The following is a 19,775-nucleotide window of genomic DNA, read 5'->3' as shown; positions in this document are numbered from 1 at the left end:
AAGAAGAAATGGCCTGGATAGTGGGGGTCCTTGAGGATAGAGGCTGCTTTCTAAAGACACCACCTCTTGTTGGATCTTGAATTTACTTCTCTCAGAACAGTAGTCCTTTTGTCCTAAGTGTTGGAATCTCTGAGTCTGTGTTATGTTGTGCCAATGGCCGTAAGCTTCTTGCTGATTTGTCATAGTTTTCCTTTTGTCTCCCTTGCAGATGCTTTTGTTTCTGTTCAACATCTTGGCTCTTGTTTAGGTCTATGGAGTAGGGATGTGTGGTGTGAAGAAAACTGAGGTCCTCCATCAGCCAGCTCCCCACCATGACTACCAGCCCCCCCACATCTCCATCGGGCACACAAAACTCAAAACGGTCAACCAGTTTACCTATCTCGGCTGTACCATTTTATCGGATGCAAGGATCAACAACGAGATAGACAACAGACTCGCCAAGGCAAATAGTGGCTTTGGAAGACTACACAAAAGAGTCTGGAAAAACAACCAACTGAAAAACCTCACAAAGATTAGTGTATACAGAGCCGTTGTCATACCCACACTCCTGTTCGGCTCCAAATCATGGGTCCTCTACAGCCATCACCTACGGCTTCTAGAACGCTTCCACCAGCGTTGTCTCCGCTCCATCCTCAACATTCATTGGAGCGACTTCATCCCTAACATCGAAGTACTCGAGATGGCAGAGGCCGACAGCATCGAATCCACGCTGCTGAAGATCAAACTGCACTGGGTAGGTCACGTCTCCAGAATGGAGGACCATCGCCTTCCCAAGTTCGTGTTATATGGCAAGCTCTCCACTGGCCACCATGACAGAGGTGCACCAAAGAAGAGGTACAAGGACTGCCTAAAGAAATCTCTTAGTGCCTGCCACATTGACCACCGCCAGTGGGCTGATATCGCCTCAAACCGTGCATCTTGGCGCCTCACAGTTTGGCGGGCAGCAACCTCCTTTGAAGAAGACCGCAGAGCCCACCTCACTGACAAAAGAGAAAGGAGGAAAAATCCAACACCCAACCTCAACCAACCAATTTTCCCCTGCAACCGCTGCAACCGTGTCTGTCTGTCCCGCATCGGACTTGTCAGCCGCAAACGAGCCTGCAGCTGACGTGGACATTTACCCCTCCATAAATCTTCGTCTGCGAAGCCAAGCCAAAGAGAGAAAGAAGAGTCTGAGTCCAATCAGAAGCTCAGCAGGTGACATGTCATGTTCAAGTGGTGAACCTCTGTAACTCAATAGACCTAGATATAGATCAGAGCCACTGTCTAGTGCTTTCTTGAACAACTGTTTATGTGACCTCTTTTCTCTGCTTTACCATTTGACGGTGGATGCAAAGGACACAAGTTGGAAATCATACTCTTCTGTAAAGTTCTGGAATTCTCTACAACTGTAGCATGGTCCATTGTCACTGCAGACAATTTGAGGAATTCCATGTCTTGCAAAGATCAATATCATATACTTGAAGCAGTAGACACATTAGGAAGCAGTGCAATCTCCAGATAGATTGATAAATAATCAATACCAGCAAGTATTTCTTTTCATCCATGTAGAACAGATCAGTCCCAACTTTCTCCCACGGTTCTGCTGGTACGTCAGTTATTATCATGGGTTCCTTTGTCTGCTTTGTGTGATGTTTCAAACAGGTCTCACAGCTTGAAACCATCCTGTCAAGGTCAGCATTTATCCCTGGCCAATAAACAGCAGTTCTGGCCCTCCTCTTGCATTTTTAAATTCCAAGGTACCCCTAGGCACCCTTTCCACCATGTCTTGTCTCAGTGATTGAGGAATGACAATTCTGCTCTGCCTGGTAGAAGCCCATTGACAGTACTCAGCGCAGCTCTGATGTTTGTAGTATGGCTGGCACTCACCTCTTGACCATTCTTCATTCAGATTCTTGATGACTTTCTGTAGAACTGTGTCATTTTCTGTTTCAACTAGAGTCTTCTTGGATTTCATGTCAGATACAGGAAGAGATTCAGTGATCACATCTGTCTCTGCGGAATTCTCACTGTGTGTTTCACTCTATGTCATTGTCCTGGACAATACATCAGCTAACACAATAAGTTTCCCTGGTATGTACACCAATTCAAACGAGATTTTTCTTGATTATTGCTATTAATGGCTTGTGATCTGTCTCTGCCACGAATGTTGGTAGACCATACACATAACTGTGGAATTTCTCGAGTCCATAAATCAGTCGTAGGCACTCTTTCTCGATCTGTGTAAATCAACATTCGGGTGTTGTCATCGACCTTGATGCGTATGCTACTAGCCTCCAATCTTCTCCTCTAACCTGAAGTTTTACGGCACCTATTCCATCTTTTGAAGCATCCGTGGATATTTTCATCTTTCTGGACGTCAAAAATACTGGTCCTGTAGTTAGAATGGTCTTCAGTCGTCCCCATTCTTCCTGTGGTTGTCTGTCCAATTGAATTCACATTTGTCCTATAACATCTTCCTTCAGTACATTGTTGCAGAAGACAGGTTTGGTATGAATTTACCAATGAAATTGATCATTCCCAACAACCTCCATTGCCTTTTTTTTTGTCAGTGGGTCTGGGCATCTCTAAAGTTGCTTTCACCTTGCTCTTGACTGGCTCTATACCTGCCTCTGACAGGTTATCTCCCAGAAAGGTGATTTTCCTTCACACCAAACTGACATTTTCCTGTTCAAGTTTAATCCATACTTCTGGGTGTGTTTTAGCACTTTCATGAGCCTTTTGTTGTGTTTTTGTGTGGATCCCCATAGGATCATATCATCCATGTACACATGTAGCCCCTTCTATGAAGCGCTCCATTGTCCTGTGGAACACTTCTGGAGCTGAGGAATTTCCAAAAGGCATCCTCAGACAGGAGTATCAGCCAAACGGTGTATTAAATGTACAGTATTTTGTGCCATCATCATGCAGTTTTATTTGCTAGAAGCTCGGTGGTGCATGCAACTTAGTGAAAAACATTGCACTGGACTCATGACTTGTAATTTCATCCCTGGTTGGAATCTGATAATGTTCCCTCTTTAATTTGGCATTCAAGTCTTTCAGATCCACGCACATGTGCATAGGTCACTGTTCTTTTTGACAAACACCACTGAATTCTCCCATTCTATCGGCTCCTCCATTTTCCTAATGACCCCTAGTGCCGTCATTCAATCGAGTTCCTGCTTGAGCTTTTCTTTTAGTGGTGCTGGAACCCACCTCAGGGGAATGCACGACTGGCTGTGCATCCTCTTTTAACTGTATCTTACAGGTGAATCGTAGAACTCCAAACCCCTTGAAGATATTGTGAAATTGATTCAGTATTTCCTCTACACTTTTCTGTGCATGGTCACAATTAATGTGATACTCCCTCTTGACTAGACTTAAGTTCTCACATGCTTTGTTACCCAACAGTGATTTAGTCCATCTAGGCCTATTGTTAACCTGAGGTATCTTTAACTTTCACCTTGAGTTTACATGTACCTTTCGTGTCGATGCTCTGTCCATTGTAGGCTTTGAGTAGTACAGGATTTGCATGGATGTATGGCTTTATCTTCATTGCCCTGATGTTGTGCTCATAGATTGAATTGACCTTTGCCCCTGTGTCTAACTTGAAAGGAATATTTGTTCCATTTGTATGCAATGACACAGTCCATTAATCCTGCTCAACACTGTTCACTTCCTGTACCACCATGCCCACAAAAATTGTGTCACTAAGAACAGTTTCTTTTATAGTGTGTTCAGTGTCTTCTATAGTGTGCACACTTTTCCTTCTGTTTAGTTTTGGAAAAACATGCTTTGCATAGTGATCCTGCCCTTTGCACTTGTTACACACTTTCCCATACGCTGGGCATTGCTTTGGCACCTGCTTAGTGTCACATCGTTTACAATTGAATGTCTCTCCATCTTTTTATTGGTTCCTGTATCTCTTTTTTTGTTTATGTGTGTGTCCAGACACTGCGGCTATGAATATGCCTTCATTTTCACTGGCTTTTACACTACTATCATCGAACTTTCCGCGTGCTGCTGAACTAATTCACTGGTGTGGCATATTTTCACAGCTCCAGCTAAGGTAAGCTCTGTCTCTCGCAGCAATCTCTCTCTCACTTCCTTATCATTAATTATGAACACAATTTGATCAAACAGATCACTGAATCTTGCAGCAATCCAAAATTGCATGTTCTTGCTTTTAATTTTAAGTCTGTTTAAAAAAAGGTATCAAAGCTCTCTCCCTGCATCTGCATGTGCGAGCAAAACACATACCTCTTGAAGGTTTCATTTTCCTTTGGTGAACAGTGTTCATCAAAAATCTTGATAACCTTGTTAAATTTGATCTTTTCTTCTGCCTTGGTAAAAACAAATGTGTTTCAAACCTCTAAAGCTTGAGGACCTGCCACAGTAAGTAGCAGTGCAATCTTATGTGTATCCGGTTGGTTATCAATTCCAATCACTTGCAGGTAAAGCATAAATCTTTATTTAAACAGCCTCCACCTGTGGTCGATATTTCCAGTCCATTTTACAGCATTAGGAGCTTTTAAACCTTCCATATTTTCTCTGCTGATATTGATTGTTACTCACTATGCACATTGTTTTTTGTTCTTTCACTCCTGTTCATAGAACTTGACTGTTTCTTCCACTCCTGGTTGGTATCATGTGATGTTTCTTTTATTACAATAAAGAAAGTTGGGTTCTTTCTTAAACAACTAGATTCATTAACTAAACAAGGAGCAATAAGGACAGAACATCCATATGTGGAGGCATCCATCTTGAATCTACCCAAGCTGCAACAGCATTTCCAAGATGCAACATTCCCCAGGTGCTACACATTTGACTCCTCCTGGTAATAGCACTCTATCACTACACCCATAATGTTGCAAGCCAGGTTAACAACCCTCTGGCAGTTTTTCCTATCCTGAGCATTGGCACCTCTGTACGAGTCAGTGATGCAACCAGCCAAAATGCTGCAGAAGTTTTCGAGAGTCTTCTTAAACACTCCTTAAACTCCTCACAGCCACTGGTGAGCCTTCTTCATGATTACATTGATGTGAAGGCTCTAGAACAGATCCTCGGAGATGTTGACACACAGGAATTTGAAGTTCTTGACCCTCTCCACTACTGATCCCTCGATGAGGACTGGTTTGTGTTCTCCTGACTTCCTTCTGATGTCCGCAATCATCTCCTAGATTTTGCTAACATTGAGTGCAAGGTTGTTGGTGTGTCTACAGTATTGCAAGTCACTTTGTTTTGCACTGGGATTAATGTAAATCTTTATTATTTACCTTCTGTATTTTTGTCTCTTTTCCTTTAATTCAATGTTACTACTATCGATTATCTTCAAAAGTACCTTTTTGGCGATAGTGAGTAAGAATTTTGGTGCTAATGTAAATTGTACAATGTGCACGACAATAAGCTCATTATCATTTTTAATTGTCCTCCAGAGTCCAATGACGTCCTCCACAAACATCTGAGACTACAAATTCCACAGAGTCACCATCCCCTTGTAGAAGAGACTTCTCCTCCTTTCTCTTCTGAAGGAATGTACTTTTATTCTGAGGCTATGCCCTCCGTTTCTTGACTCTCCCACTACTGGAAACATCTCCACGTCCACTGTATTCAGCTCTTTCAATCATCGGTAGGCTTCAATGAGTCGGAACCCCCCCCACCATCCTTCTAAATTCCAGCGAGTGCAGACCCATCCTCCTCTTCTATTTTTCCACTATAGTTCTGCAGGCTAATTTCCCATGTGGCCATCCAATTGTCTCTTGAAAGCATTCTTTCTGTTTCTGTCACCTCTGAATGATGTGAGTTCAAAATTAAATCCATACTCTTGAGTAAATACTTTTCCTCATTTGCCCTTGCATATTTTTCTCAAATTTCTACCATTGCTTCTTGAATCATCTGCAGATGGGAGCTGCTTCCAACTAAAAAAAAATGGCAGCACTGCCTAAGCTCTGTAACGGCAGTGCTGTCGGTGGTATGGACCCCAAGAGAATGGGGAGCGGAGGCATAGTGCTCCTCCGCAGGGTTCTACCGCCCAGTCCTGCTACCAATGTCTCCATACAGCCTTCAAAGAAGTGTCAGAATTTTATTCTAAAATCTTGCAACTGCCCAAGATGGCAGCACCTGTGTTCAGTTTTGAGGGGCTGCAGAATTCAGGGAAGCAGAGAACTAGCATAGGGTATCAGTAATGGGGACACCAACTCCCTCCCTTGTTTGAGAAGGAGAAGCAGAGGAGTTGACCCACAGGTCAATGACCATGGCAGCAGAGTAGTGACAAGCTCCATGGCTGAAGTTCACACAGGGGGCAGGCTGTTGGCAACTCAAGGTGAGGAAACCATGTAGGTTGCAGACTTCTGGCAACTTGCAGTCAAAGGACTCAAACCATGCTGAAAAGTGCTGGAGACCAGCTTGAGACTGGCTGAAAGGGTATCAGGTGTCAGAACCAGGATGCAAGAAGGTACTGAGAGCAGGAAGGGCTCCCAAGGTGACTTGGGCGCTGAAGGTTTCCTGATCGTGTTGGAGGTTTGTATCTGGAGCTCGGGTTACCAATAGTTTGGACTGAAGTCTCTGTGACTGCAGAGGCTCCGGGAGCACTGGAGGTGAATCCACGGACACTCAGTGATTCTGAAGGGACTCTCATTTCCTTCTCTTTCTCTCTCTGTAAGGGGCACCAGGCGACACTAATGGTAACTCTTTATCTGCCTTACAGTTGATAAATTGTAATTTTGTTTAATATTACATCTGTTTTATTACATGACAATAAAATCTTGAATTTTGCGAGTCTTGCATCTATTCACACCAAATTATTCATAATCTTCGCCAACTCCATAAAATATCCTCCAGTTTTTATTTCTCAAGGAAGAAACCTCCGCTTCTCTTTATAAATGTATGTACCTTTGTGAATTTTATCTACCTTTATGTATTTTAAAGCTTCAAAAAATAAAGAAAAAAGGGGCGGGGGGGAGGAAGAGAGCATATAAATCCTAGAGGCATGAACAAGTCTGTTCTCGATGACCAAGGGAAGCTAGGGAAGAAATTGTGGGGTCCTGGCAGAGATATTTGCATCATCACTAGGCACAGATGAGGTGCCTAAAGAATGAGAGGGAGGGGGTCCCAATATTATGCCTTTATTTAAAAAAGGCTGCTTGGGATCAACAGGCAGATAAGATTACTCAGTCGTGGGTCTGTAACTGGAAGGGATTCTGAGAATAATCGTCAAATTGGCTTTGTATGTGAGAAATTGTGCCTTGGTATTTGATTCAGCATTTTTGAAGAGTCTTCTCACTGTTAAGGGTAAGGTGGTAGATATGGTCTGTATGGACTTTAACAAGGCCTTTGGCATAGCCCCACATGGTGGACCGATCTGGAAAGTCAGATTGCATTGGATCCAGGGTGATTTGATCTATTATAGAATTAACTTGATGGTATTTTTAGATTTTAATTTTTTTTTTAGATTTAGACATACAGCTCTTCCAGCCCACAAGCCCATGCTGCTCAAATACTTCAATTAACTTATAGCCCTTGTTGGTTTTTGAAAAGTGAGAGGAAACTAGAGTACCCAGAGGAAACCCATGAGGAGAATGTCTTTACAGACAGCGCCAGATTCGAACCCAGGTCGTGGGTGCTGTAATAGCATTGCGCTAACTGCTACACTAACTGTGCCATCTTTCGCTATGCTAACAGTACCAACAAAGGGTGGTAGTGGAGGGATGAGGTGAAGATTAGTGACCAGCAATGTACCACAGGGATCAGAGCTGGGCCCATTGTTGTTTCTATATTGACAACAATAATTAATATGATGAGTAAGATTGTGAATGAAACAAAAATTGGTGCTGTGGTGGATAGAGAAGAAGGCTATCTAAGATAACAACAGGATTTAGATGGATTGGGAACATGGAACAAAGAATGGTAGATGGAATTTAACATGGGTAAGTATAAAGTGTGCCATGGTCACCTTCCCTGTAGGTTCGACTCCCAAGCTTCTCCTGATTGGCAAAGGGATGTTCTCCTGCATCTGGTGCCCTGCGCTGGTCCAGGAGCCCGCAATCCCTCATGGTCCGTTGCCCTGCTTGGGCATCTCCATCTTGAGCACCAACTTGCATGGTTTCAAAGATGTTAAGTAAAACACTGTTGATCCCTTTAACAGGCCATTTAAATCTGACTGTTGGCAGTAGGACCCTGCAGAGGAGCTCAGTATCTCCGCATCCTCAGATCTGCCATATCTCTCTTCTCCTCCATAGAAGCATCATGGTAAATAATTCTCTCCACATCCTTTGCATAAACCTAAGCCCACACATTTTTTCCTTTGCATTATGGGAACTGAGTATTTATTAACTACCTGTTTTTTAATCATTTATTCCATATTTTTAAAATTTTAATGTGTTATTGCATCTTCCATTTTGCAGAGTCCTGCAAGAAATATTTTACAATGTGTATGACATTGTACAACGTGTATGACAATAACCCAGGTGAGTGGGAAGCAGAGAGAGCGTTACTCCACAGGGTCTAATTGCCTGGACATCATACCAGAGGATACATACAGACTTTAGTTGGATTGTTAAAGTAGCCGATGGTATTTTTAATTAAAATCCTGCAGGCTCGGGGTCTGTGCCCAAGATGGCAGTGCATCTGGTCAGCAGCAGCCACAAGGGGTTGTAGATTCCAGGGGAGCAGCAGATCAGTGCAAGGCACCAAAAGGAGAAGCAGAGGAGACAACCCTACAGGACAGTGACCACGGCAGCAGACTAGCGAGGGACTCAGAGGCTGAAAGACCCCAAAGGACAATGAGCACAGCAGCTGACCAGTGAGGGGATCAGCAGCTGAAGGACCCACACAGGCTGCAGGTGGTTAGTGGCTCACAAGGGACTCACAGAACAGGGATATATGATGTTGCTGAGGGCAAGAAGGATTCACAAAGGGCTTTGGGCGCTGAAGGCTTCCTGATTGTGTCAGAGCATTGGAACTGGAGCTTAGGTTTCCGATGGATTGAACAGGAGTCTGTGTGGTTGCAGAGGCTGTGGGAGCACTGGAGGCAAATTATCGGTCGCTCAGTGTCTCTGAAGGGACTCTCCTCTGCTTCTCTTTCTCTCTTAATCTAAGGGGTGCCAGGCAGCACCAATAATGACTCTTTGCCTTACCACAGGAAGAAGGAAATTTTGTGGAATATTGTACTTCTGTATTATTATATTACAATAAAGGAATCGTAAAACTCATTATCCTCTAGCCTAACTAGTGCTTTTTGGAGCAGTTTCAACAGATTATCAGACACATAGGAGAAGGCATATGCTGGAACTTGATGTAAAACTTAACTTGCTGGAGGAATGCAGGTAGTCGAGCAGCATCTACATTGATTAAGAGTTTTGATAAATGTTTCCACCCCCACCCCTCCCCACTGATGCTGTTCTAAGGTCCTCCAGGAGACTGTTTTTCTTTTGGTTTGATGTAACTTCACTGTTTTGCCTCTCCATGCCCCTATTATGAATTCCAGGAGTCTATATGCATTACTGACCATTCTGTCAACACACTTCAAGGATTTATGCACACTTTTACCCAGGTGTTTCTAACCCTTCAGACTTATCCCATTTACAGAAGGTAGCAGTTTTCTGTTCTACCTGGCCGCTGGCTTCTGAAACATGATATCGTTGATCAGATTAGTGCAGCAAGACTTTGTTGTGCATTAGCCAATGCCTTGAGGATAGGTTTCTTTTATCCTTAATGCATTGCAATGAGCCATCTGGGTCTATTAGATGTCAAAAATAATCATAGAGTTTGACAGCACAGAAACAGACCCTTTGGCCCAACTTGTCTGTGCAGACCAAGTTGTCCACCCAGCTGCCCTTGTTCTGCCCACATCCCATAGCAACACATAAAACCCAGCAATCACATTTAATCTTCAACATATTTTACCCACACAAATGTTAGATGAAACTCCAGAACATGAGAAAATAGGACCATGGCCATTCAGCCTCTCTAGTCTGCCCCACTTGGTCTGTGACTCATCTACAGTGGCCTCATCTCAGTTCCCTTATTCCCTCTGTCAGTAATAGTCAGACTCGATCATTATCTGGAGACAGTCAGGAAGCTGCAGAGGCAAGAATCTGGAGCAGCAGACAATCTGATCGTGATGAAGGGTTTCAGACCAAAATGTTGACTATTCTTTATCTCCCACTAATGCTGCTTGCTCTGCTCAGTTCCTCCAGCAGATTATTTGTGGCTCCATCATTATCTTCCTTGCAGAAGATTATTTACTGGTTTTCCTCAGTCTTTAAAGCCACTCTTGCATCCAATAGTTTTCAAAATGCAGTGACAAAGAATAGATTTTACCTGCCCATGCTTTAGCTTCCTCATCTGGGAACAATGAGGCACAGGACAGGCTTTTTGGCCCACGATATGTTAAGATATGTAAACCTACTCCAAAACAATCTAATCCTTCCCTACCTCACACCCATAACTCTCTATTTGTTTATATCCATGTTCCTGTCTAAGATCCTCTTAAATGTCCCTATTCTACCAGCATTCTCCACCACCCCTGGCAATACATTACAGGCACCTACCATTCTCTGTGTTAAAAAAAACTTAGCTCTGACATCTCCCTTAAATTTTCCTACATTCATCCTAAACAGTTGCCCTCTGGCATTTTCTATTGTCACCCGAGGAAAAAGGTGCTGGCTGTTCACCCTATCTAACCCCACAAAATCTTATCAACCTTGATTAAGTCCCCTCTCACTCTTTGTTTTCCCAAAGTACAAAGCTCTTGCTCTGTCAACCTTGCTTCCTAAAACATTCTCCAATCCAGGCAACATCCTGGTAAATCTTCTCTGCACCCTCTCTAAAGCATCTACATCCTTCCTGTTATGAGGTGACCAGAACTGAATGCCATTCTCCAAGGATGGTCTAACCAGAGTTTCATAGAGCTGCAACAATACCTCGCGGCTCTTGAACTCAATCCCCCCAACAAATGAAAGGCAGCACACCACACGCCTTCTTAACCAACCTATCAACTTACGCAGCAACCTTGAGGGATCTATGAACTTGGACTCTTATTCACTTAAGAGATTTAGACTCAGCACACTGCCCACTCAATCCTGTCAGCGATATGGGGTCTTCGAAGAATGATGCGAAAGATTAAAACAAAACCTAGACATGCTGCAATGATATTATCAATGGAATCAAATTTCAGAAACAAGGTGCAACTGAAAGCTGCTACTTTATGTAAATAGATAACATTGAAGGTAGTGTAGGAATAGCAGCACCTGGGAGAAATTATGCACAAATCCTTAAGAGAGGCAAGAAATGTTGAAAGAACATTCTGTTTTGTGTAAAGATGGGCATCTGAGGGAAATCATTGCAAGACGGACAGCAAGAGAAATGAAACATGAGACAATGCCGAGAGTTATTTTTGTTAATCAAAAGGTGGGGGAGAAGTATCTAAACAAAACAATATCTCTGATTATTCCCTCCTCTTGTCAGGTTCATTGGTGATGGTTGAGAATTCAGGGAAGCCATGACTGCAGGACAAGGAAGGAATTCCAGATGTCAGGGCCCTGGCGAGTCTTGGTCACCATTGCGGATCAGAGGAGAAATAAGACTGCCACCAGCAGAGATGGAAAGAGTGCTTTTGGTATGTAAGGTGACAAGGTGCATGGATGAAGGGAGTGCTGACAATCATTTTTTCCCCCACAGGGTAGACAATTCTAGAACTAGGGGTCTTCGTTTAAGGTGAGAGGATAAAGATTTAAGAGGGACCTGAGGGGAGACTGTTTCATAAGGACATAGAATCATAAACAAGTTATTCAGCCCATCGAACATGCCCTGCCATTCAATCATGAGCTGTTCCATTTCCCCACTCAGCCCCACTCCCTGACCTGCTCCCCATAATCCTTGATGCCCTGGCTAATCGAGAACCCATCAATCTCTGCCTTAAATGCACTTTGACTCCACAACTGCCTGTGGCAACAAATTCCACAGATTTTTCACCTTCCTGCTGGGCTGAAATTCCCATGTATCTCTGTTCTAAGTGGACACCCTTCAACCCTGAAGTTGTGCCCTCTTGTCCTAGACTCTCCCACCATGGGAAACAACTTTTCTGCATGTACTTTGCCCACATCTTTCAAAATTCGAAATGCTTCAATGAGATAACTCCTCATTTTCTTAAATTCCATGTGACTGTCTAAGAGTTTCCTAAGTGCCCCTAATGTTTCAGTCTCCACCACCACCCCCTGCAAGGCATTCCAGGCACCCACAGCTCTCTATTTAAAAAACTTATCCTTGATATCTCCCCTAAACTTCTCTCCCTTCACCAGATTAGGGCCAGTCAACATGTCTTCTGCAGGCCAGATCATGTCTGGCAAACTTGAATTCATTTTTCGAGGCAAGGCCAAAAGGTGGTTGATGAGAGTGGGGCAGAATCTAGAGTGCAAACCAAAGTATTGGAGGCAGATTCCATTCTAGTTGTCAAAAGGAGGTTGATTTCAGATTTATTGTCAGAGTACATGCATGACATCACATACAACCCTGAGAAGCTTCTTCCTGTGAGTGACGCAGAATTACAACTTATTGGAAATGCAAAAAAAAACTGACTCAACGTACACGTAAACAAATAATGAAATGTAAATAAACTGTACAATGCAAAGAGAGAAAAAAAATTGATAAAGTGCACAAGAGTCCTTAAATAAGTCCCTGATTGAGTTTGTTGTTGAGGAGTCTGATGGTAGAGGGGTAGCAACCGTTCCTGAACCTGGTGGTGCGAGTCTTGTGGCACCTATATTTCTTTCCTGATGGCAGCAGCGAGAACAGAGCATGTGCTGGCTGGTGTGGATCCTTGATGAATGCTGTTGGTCTCCGACAGCAGCGTTCCCTATAGATGTTCTCAATGTTGAGGAGGGTTTTGCCTGAGATGTCCTGGGCTGCGTCCACTGCCTTTTGGAGTGTTTTACACTCAGAGGCATTGGTGTCCCCATATCAGACCATGATGCAGAGGGTCAGCACACTTTCCATCACACATCTGCAGAAATTTTCCAGGGTTTCACCTCTGCAAACTCCTGAACAATTATGTGAAAAGTTTGAGGAGCATGAGGAAAAGTTGGAGGGATGGGATTCATTGCATTGTCCTTCATAGAATCTGAACAGACCACACAATCTTACTACGACACTCATACAATTTGTGCTCCTGCAGTTCCACTGAATCTCCACTGAAGCTTTCTACTCCAGGTAGAATGTCTTTCCATATAGAAGCCCTCAAAACCTGTTTCCACCGGCAGATGGATGAAAGACGAGGGGATAATGAACGTTAACCTTGCAGTTGTAAAGCTCCTCCCCAACACTTTGAATTTATGCAGTGGCTTTAACATAACAAACAATGAGGAGGATTATCCAACAGAAAGTCGGTGTTACCTGTAAAATGCCCTTTAAATCTTCTGCAGCAATGATCAAAATCTTGGTCACAGGGATAAGGTTTGATAACTATCTTAAGCATAGAATGAGAGATGGAAAGGTTTAGGGAGGAGAATTCCAGAGCTTAGGTCTTTGGCAGCTGGAGACTCCACTGAAATGGATTGATTAATTCTGGGATGCTCTTGAGGGGCATGGAGAATTTGGGGGCCGGATGAGGTTATAGAGGCTGGGAGGGGTAACACCTTGGAGGCAAAAACAAAATATCGCCAAATGCAAACTGATGACAATAATGGGAATGAAACGTCAGGCACATACCGGACATTCAGTGATGTTCTGGCGCCACAGACTCATGTTGGAGCTATCCTCGATGGTGGTACATTTTTTCTGCCTCAAATCCCAGCCACAGTAAGGATCTCTGGCCTCCAGACAAGATCTGCCAATCATACATAGCCATGAGTAATTAACTAAAATTAAACAGACAAGTTCCATTATATATATATATTTTTTAATATATAAATAAAATTCTCTCATCGCTGGAAAAAAAACAACTGGCAAGAAGCAATGAGCTGGCCATAGTCCAGAGATCTGTTAACTGTGTCCTGCCAGAGAGACTTACATTTGGCGACTCACCAATGGAATCAAAGGGCCAAAAATGTCCGCCATCTCCATGGCAATGGAAGGTGACCTGATGGACCCATTAACAAGAAGAGCTAAGCAAATCTGGAATGAAGCCTCGCAGAATGCTTGGAGAGTTTATACTTCCCATTGTTACAGGGGGTGCAGGCGGGTGAGCAAATACGTAATGAATGAGAGATTGTCAGCCTGATGGTTTGTGCTGTCTTTCCTCAATCATTTATGCTGTGAGAAACTTTTTTTTCCCCCTCTTCCTTCATTCTCACACTAGCATGTTCTCTGCCCCTGTCTGGAAGTGCCAGTGATAAATTCATTCACCCCTCACCCAGTACTGTGCTGGCTCCTGTTCTGGCAAGACCCCAATTCTAGTTGGGTTCGAATCCCTTCATGTCCTCCCTCTCCCTGTAACCTCCTCCAAGAACCATGCATTCCTCTAATTCCAGCTTTCCTGATTTCTTTCACTAACAGCTATGCCTTCAGCTGCCTGGAGCCAAAGTTCTGAAACTCTCTAAACTCTCCCCCCCCTTCCCCCCACCCACCTTTTCTCTCATTTAAGATATTTGTGAAAACCTGGCTCGCTGTTCAGACTTTTGATCATCTGCCCTAATCTCTTTACATGGTATGGCACTAAAATAATTTATCATAAATCTCTTGCAAAGAAGCTTGGAAAGCATTCCGTACGAATGCCAGTCACGGTCTGGATTACTCCAGCTGCAGATTGCAAGTCAGACTCTCATGTTAATTAAGGAATTTTGACATTTTACCTGTCTTCTGAACAACTTCTCAAGTCAAGTCAAGTTTATTGTCATCTGATTGCACAAGGGCAACACAACAAAACAGTGTTCGGTGGTCCTTGATGCAAAACATGCAGACACACAACCAGACATAACACACAGTACATATGCAGGACAAGTATTCATAGAAGTAAATAAATATTGTTTCATAAATATGAGAGTCTCGTTTGATTTTAATTATTAATTTTGACATACAACGCAGTAACAGGCCCCTTTGGCCCACACATCTGTGCCACTCAATTATTCTACACTGCCGGTACATTTCGAACAGTGGGAGGAAACCAGAGCCACCATACAGACACGGGGAGAATGTACCAACTCCTTAAAGACTGCATGAGATTTGAACACCGGCCCTGATCGTTGGTGCTGTAAAGACATTGTGCTCACCACTGCCAATCGTGCTGCTCCATTTGGTTGCCTGCGAGAAGAAGCTGTTTCTCAACCTGGTGGTGCTGGCTCTGATAGTCATGTATCTCTTTCCCAGATAGGAACAGCAGAAAGGTGCTGTGGGCAGAGTGGAATGATTTTGCACGCCCTTTTCAGACATCAATCCCAGTAGATCACATCGGGGGGGTGAAGGAAGACTCCAGTGATTCTCTCTTATGGTCCTATGGTACAGGTGCACCAGTGAAAGCATACTTGCCAGATGCATCACAACATGGGACAAATCTGCTCTGCTCAAGATTGGAAAAATTGTGCTGCATGGACTGGCCTGCCCCCCCCCCCCCCCCCCGAACCTGTGACTCCTCCCTCCCAGATATCCCCATAAAGGCTGTTATGCCCAAATCCCTCCCTCAGTACCTCCCTTGGAACCGGGCCAGCAACACACAAGCTCTGCTGACACTTTAAGGTGATTAAACCCTATTAATTACGATTCTCTGTCTGATTGTGATTGATTGGTAGTACATACAGAAGGTGGTCAATATAGCTCAGAATATAATGCAAACCTCCCTGCTCTCAGTGGTCTCCACCTGCATCTCCCACTGCCCAGGAAAGGCAGCCAATGCATCAGGGTTAATTGGATGTAAATTGGGCAGTACTTTCTCCAATGCAAGCAAGTCTTTTTTCAAATAAGGCACCCAAAAAAGTACACAGTACTTCAAGTGAGGTTTCACCAGTGTGCTATAGAATTTCAACATTACAACCCTGCTCTTGTATGCTATAACATTTTAGTGCAACCTCCTCCACGGAAAGAACACACAAGCTCTATGCAGACAGTCGAGGAGCTGAACCCAGGTTATGGCATCTCGCTAACGGCTAACCATGACGCCCAACCTCTGTGGAACAAGAAACTTAACAAGCATTTATCGGTCAGAACAGGGACCTGAAATGTTGTTTCTGTTTCTCTACAGATGCTGCCTGGCCTGATGAGATGTTTCAGCATTTGGTCTGGTTTCACATTATACCTGGTACAGTGAGAAGGGTTTTTTCTCCGAGTGTTCTAAGAATTCAACTCTAAATTTTGGACCTCACTTTAACCTTGCTCAGATGTGCCTGAATTAGACTGTTTTGAATTCAGGTCTCAATCTAGAGATTATATATCTGGGCTAATATTTCAGTGGTGGGGGGGTGGTGGGAAGAAGACTGGGGAACACAACGATACCCCAGGAGGTGCAGCATCTCACACCTCCAGTGCTTTCTGTCTGTGTGGAGCTTGCTCGTTCTCCTTGTGACTGCATGGATTTCCTCCAGGAGCTCTGCTTTTTCCTCTGAAGTTGCCTCAAGTGTATAGGTGAGTGGTAGAACCACCTGGGAGAGGTAATTGACAGGTAATTGGTGAGGGGCAGCAAGATTAGCATAGCACTTAGAGCAACACCGTTACAGCACCAGCGACCCAGGAATCGCTGGGTTGTCAGAAATCGGAGAAGTCGATGATCATGCTGCCTGGTTGGGAAGTGCCCATACAGATTATAAAATTTTATTCTTCCAATTTGCAAGTTCAAATCCAAAAATAAATGAATCACTCAAACCTTCATCCCAATAAACAGTGCAGTAATTCTATAGCATCATCTCCAAAGCAAATATATCCATTTTCCTTTGATCTAAGAATCAAGGCGCAGGAACGCAGATCCCCTCCGGCCTCCTTTGCCATTCAAAAAGATCACAGCCAATTTTTCGTTTACTTCAATTCAACTTGCTCATGCCCTGACTTTTAGTTTTAAAAGACTACAGGTTAGCACAATGCTACTACAGCGCCAGCGACCCAGGCTTGAATCCAGCACTGACTGTAAGAATGTATGTTCTCCCCAATATGCATGGGCTTCCTCCAGGTGCTCCGGTTTCCTCCCACCCTTCAAAACATACAGGGGCTGTAGATCACTTTGGTGTAATTGGGCAGCCAAAAGGGCCTGTTACCTTGTTGAATATCTATTTTTTTTTAATTTAAAATTAAAGTGGGATTTAGTGCGCGATTAATTATTGTGGATTTTCTCTCACACCAAGGTTAACGTGTCCCTTGCAATTACCCCTGGTATAGGTGGGCAGACTGCTAATTTGGAGAGGAGTGCAAGAGGAAAGGACACGTGTAAGAGGAAAGATTTTTGGGAAGTAAATTGGTAATGGGATTGATGGGATGGAGGCAGTATAAAATGGGTTGAATGGCTCCATTCTGTACCACAAGAAAGTATAATGCAAATTTATTAAACTAAGACCCAACTTGTTCACAGGTGGACAGAAGTGGCTATGTGCCTCTATTTTGAGAGGAGTAAAGTATCTGTTCCTGATATCCTCAAGGATTGCTCCAAGATGTGACAAATGTATCCATCTTCATTTCTTGGCCAGCCTCAGAGAAAGCATGGCTTGAGACTCCAAACAATTTTTCTGAGCATGCCATCCAATTCCAATGTGTGACCTGCCAAAATGAACCCTGCCAGACTCCAGACTGACACCATAGGGGGAGGGGGTAGGAGGGGCGAGAGAAGAAGAGAGACAGAGTCAGAGAGAGAGTGAAAGACAGAGCGAGTGAGAGAGCAAAAGAAAGTGTGAGAGAGAGCAAGACAGAGAGAGTGATGGAGACAGAGAGTGAGTGAGTGAGAGAGAGAGAGTGAAGGGGGGAGAGAGAGAGAGATGTGACAAAGTCTGCAGAGGGAGCAGAGGCAACAATACAGGATCAGTTTGTGGTAGAGCTAAAAATAAGGCAGAAAACAGGGGCCAAGATGTACAGTAAGAACAATCAGAGAGAAAATTTAAAAGAAGTGAAAATCATTCCTACTGTTCTAAATAAATTTACAGGATGTGCTATAGCATTTTTCTCTTCTTCCCTGACACATTGCAAGAGACTGGTTTAAAAAAAAGACTTGCATTTATGTCACAGTACGTCAATCTTCCAAGAAATGTCTCCAGCTATGCATCTTTGTATTGTTGCAACCCAAAGGAGGAGTCAGCACTTGAAGTCTGTTGTAACAGGAGTAGGGCTGGGTTTTACAATTTCTCGAGTCTTCTTCACCAATCAATGACATTGTGATGAACATTCCTGGTAACTCCCTTCCTGACCAATCTTTCATCCCTAGTGCAGGCAGGCTGGATTCAATGAGTGGCTGAACTTTGCACACTGACAGTCTGACATGTCACCATCCTTCTAGCTTGCATCTTAAACCCATAGCCAGAGGCTAAACTAGACAGCATAGGTTTAAGGTGTGGGGTTGGGGAAGAGATTACAAAAGGACCCATGGGTCAACATTTTCCGCACAGAGGGTGGTGGGTATAAGCAATTAGCTACTGGCAAAAGTGGTAGAGGAGGGTACATTTACAATGTTTAAAAGATCTTTAGACAGATGCATGAATTGGAAAAGTTTAATGGCAAATGGGTCAAGCTTAGATGGGCAATTTGGTCAGCATGGATTAGTTGGGCCAAAGGACCTGTTTGAATGCTGTGTAACTTTATGATTCTTGGCTGAGTTCCATTAACCCAATGACAGCACTAATGCTTTCCCCAGTGTAGCCAAGCCAAGCAATTGTTCTTGATCAGCACATGGAACTGAGGGTCATTACACCAGAGAAGGTTCGAGAGACACAGGGTGTGGAAAGAAGGCCTTTCAGTTCATCCAGTCTATGCCAACCAAACAGTATCCATTTACGTTCATTGACACAAATTGGTCCCATTTTATTCTCCCCACATTTCCTTCAGATTCTGCAGATTCTACCGTTCGCCTACACACTAGAGTAGAGTCAGATTAACCTACCAACCCACATATGTTTAAGTTGAGGGCACAGATCAAACAAAACCTACAGGGCCACACTGTGAGAACGTATTAGAATAGCGAGTTAGTGCAACGCTATTACAGCGCCAGTGACCTGCGTTCGAATCCACTGTTATCTGTAAAGAGTTTGCATGTTCTCCCCATAACCTGCATGGGTTTTCCCCCAGTGCTCCAATTTCCTCTCACCCTCCAAAAGCTTGCAGGGTCAGTAGGTTAATTGCATGTAATTGGCTGGCTTGGGTTTCAATGGCCAGAATGGGCTTTTATCATGTTGTAAATAAATTTAATACATTTAGAACATGCAAACTCCACAAAGACAGTACCTGAAGTCAGGTCACTGGATTGAACCAGGTCACTGGAGCTGTGAGGCAGCAGGTATCACTTGCTTGAGCATTGCACAATAGATAGAACCATAGAACATTACAGCACAAAAAGCAAGCCATTGGCCATTCTAGACCATGCTAAAATATCATTCCCCTAGTCCCATCTATCTGTACCCTGTCCATAACCCTTCAGACCTCTCCCATCCATGTATCTATCCAATTTATTCTTAAAATTTAAATGAGCCCGCATTCACCACATCAGATTGCAGTTCGTTCCACACTCCCACAACTCTCTGAGTGAAGAAGTTCCCCTTAATGTTTCCCCTTAATGTTTCCCCTAAACCGTTCCCCTTTCCTCCTAAATCCATGTCCTCTGATATTTATCTCTCCTAATCTAAGTGGAACGAGCCTACTCGCATTTACTCTGTCTATACCCCTCATAATTTTGTAAACCTCTA

The 19,775-nt window shown here is 43.6% G+C and overlaps 1 protein-coding gene across 6 annotated transcripts in view; it reads right to left on the bottom strand.

Annotated features, from left to right (window-relative positions):
• Positions 1-19,775, bottom strand: part of sema5ba (sema domain, seven thrombospondin repeats (type 1 and type 1-like), transmembrane domain (TM) and short cytoplasmic domain, (semaphorin) 5Ba) — a 395,686-nt gene that overhangs the window by 107,109 nt on the left and 268,802 nt on the right. For all 6 annotated transcript variants that reach the window (XM_069934791.1, XM_069934794.1, XM_069934796.1 and 3 more), the window contains one exon: positions 13,684-13,801. In XM_069934791.1, coding sequence (XP_069790892.1) covers positions 13,684-13,801 — 118 coding nt within the window. The remainder of the gene's footprint in view (positions 1-13,683; positions 13,802-19,775) is intronic.

This window comes from Narcine bancroftii, chromosome 4 (genome assembly GCF_036971445.1).
Source record: "Narcine bancroftii isolate sNarBan1 chromosome 4, sNarBan1.hap1, whole genome shotgun sequence".
In the NCBI taxonomy this organism is placed as follows: domain Eukaryota; kingdom Metazoa; phylum Chordata; class Chondrichthyes; order Torpediniformes; family Narcinidae; genus Narcine; species Narcine bancroftii.
Note: the sequence above shows the minus strand (reverse complement) of the source record. Positions and strands in the feature narration are given on the sequence as shown.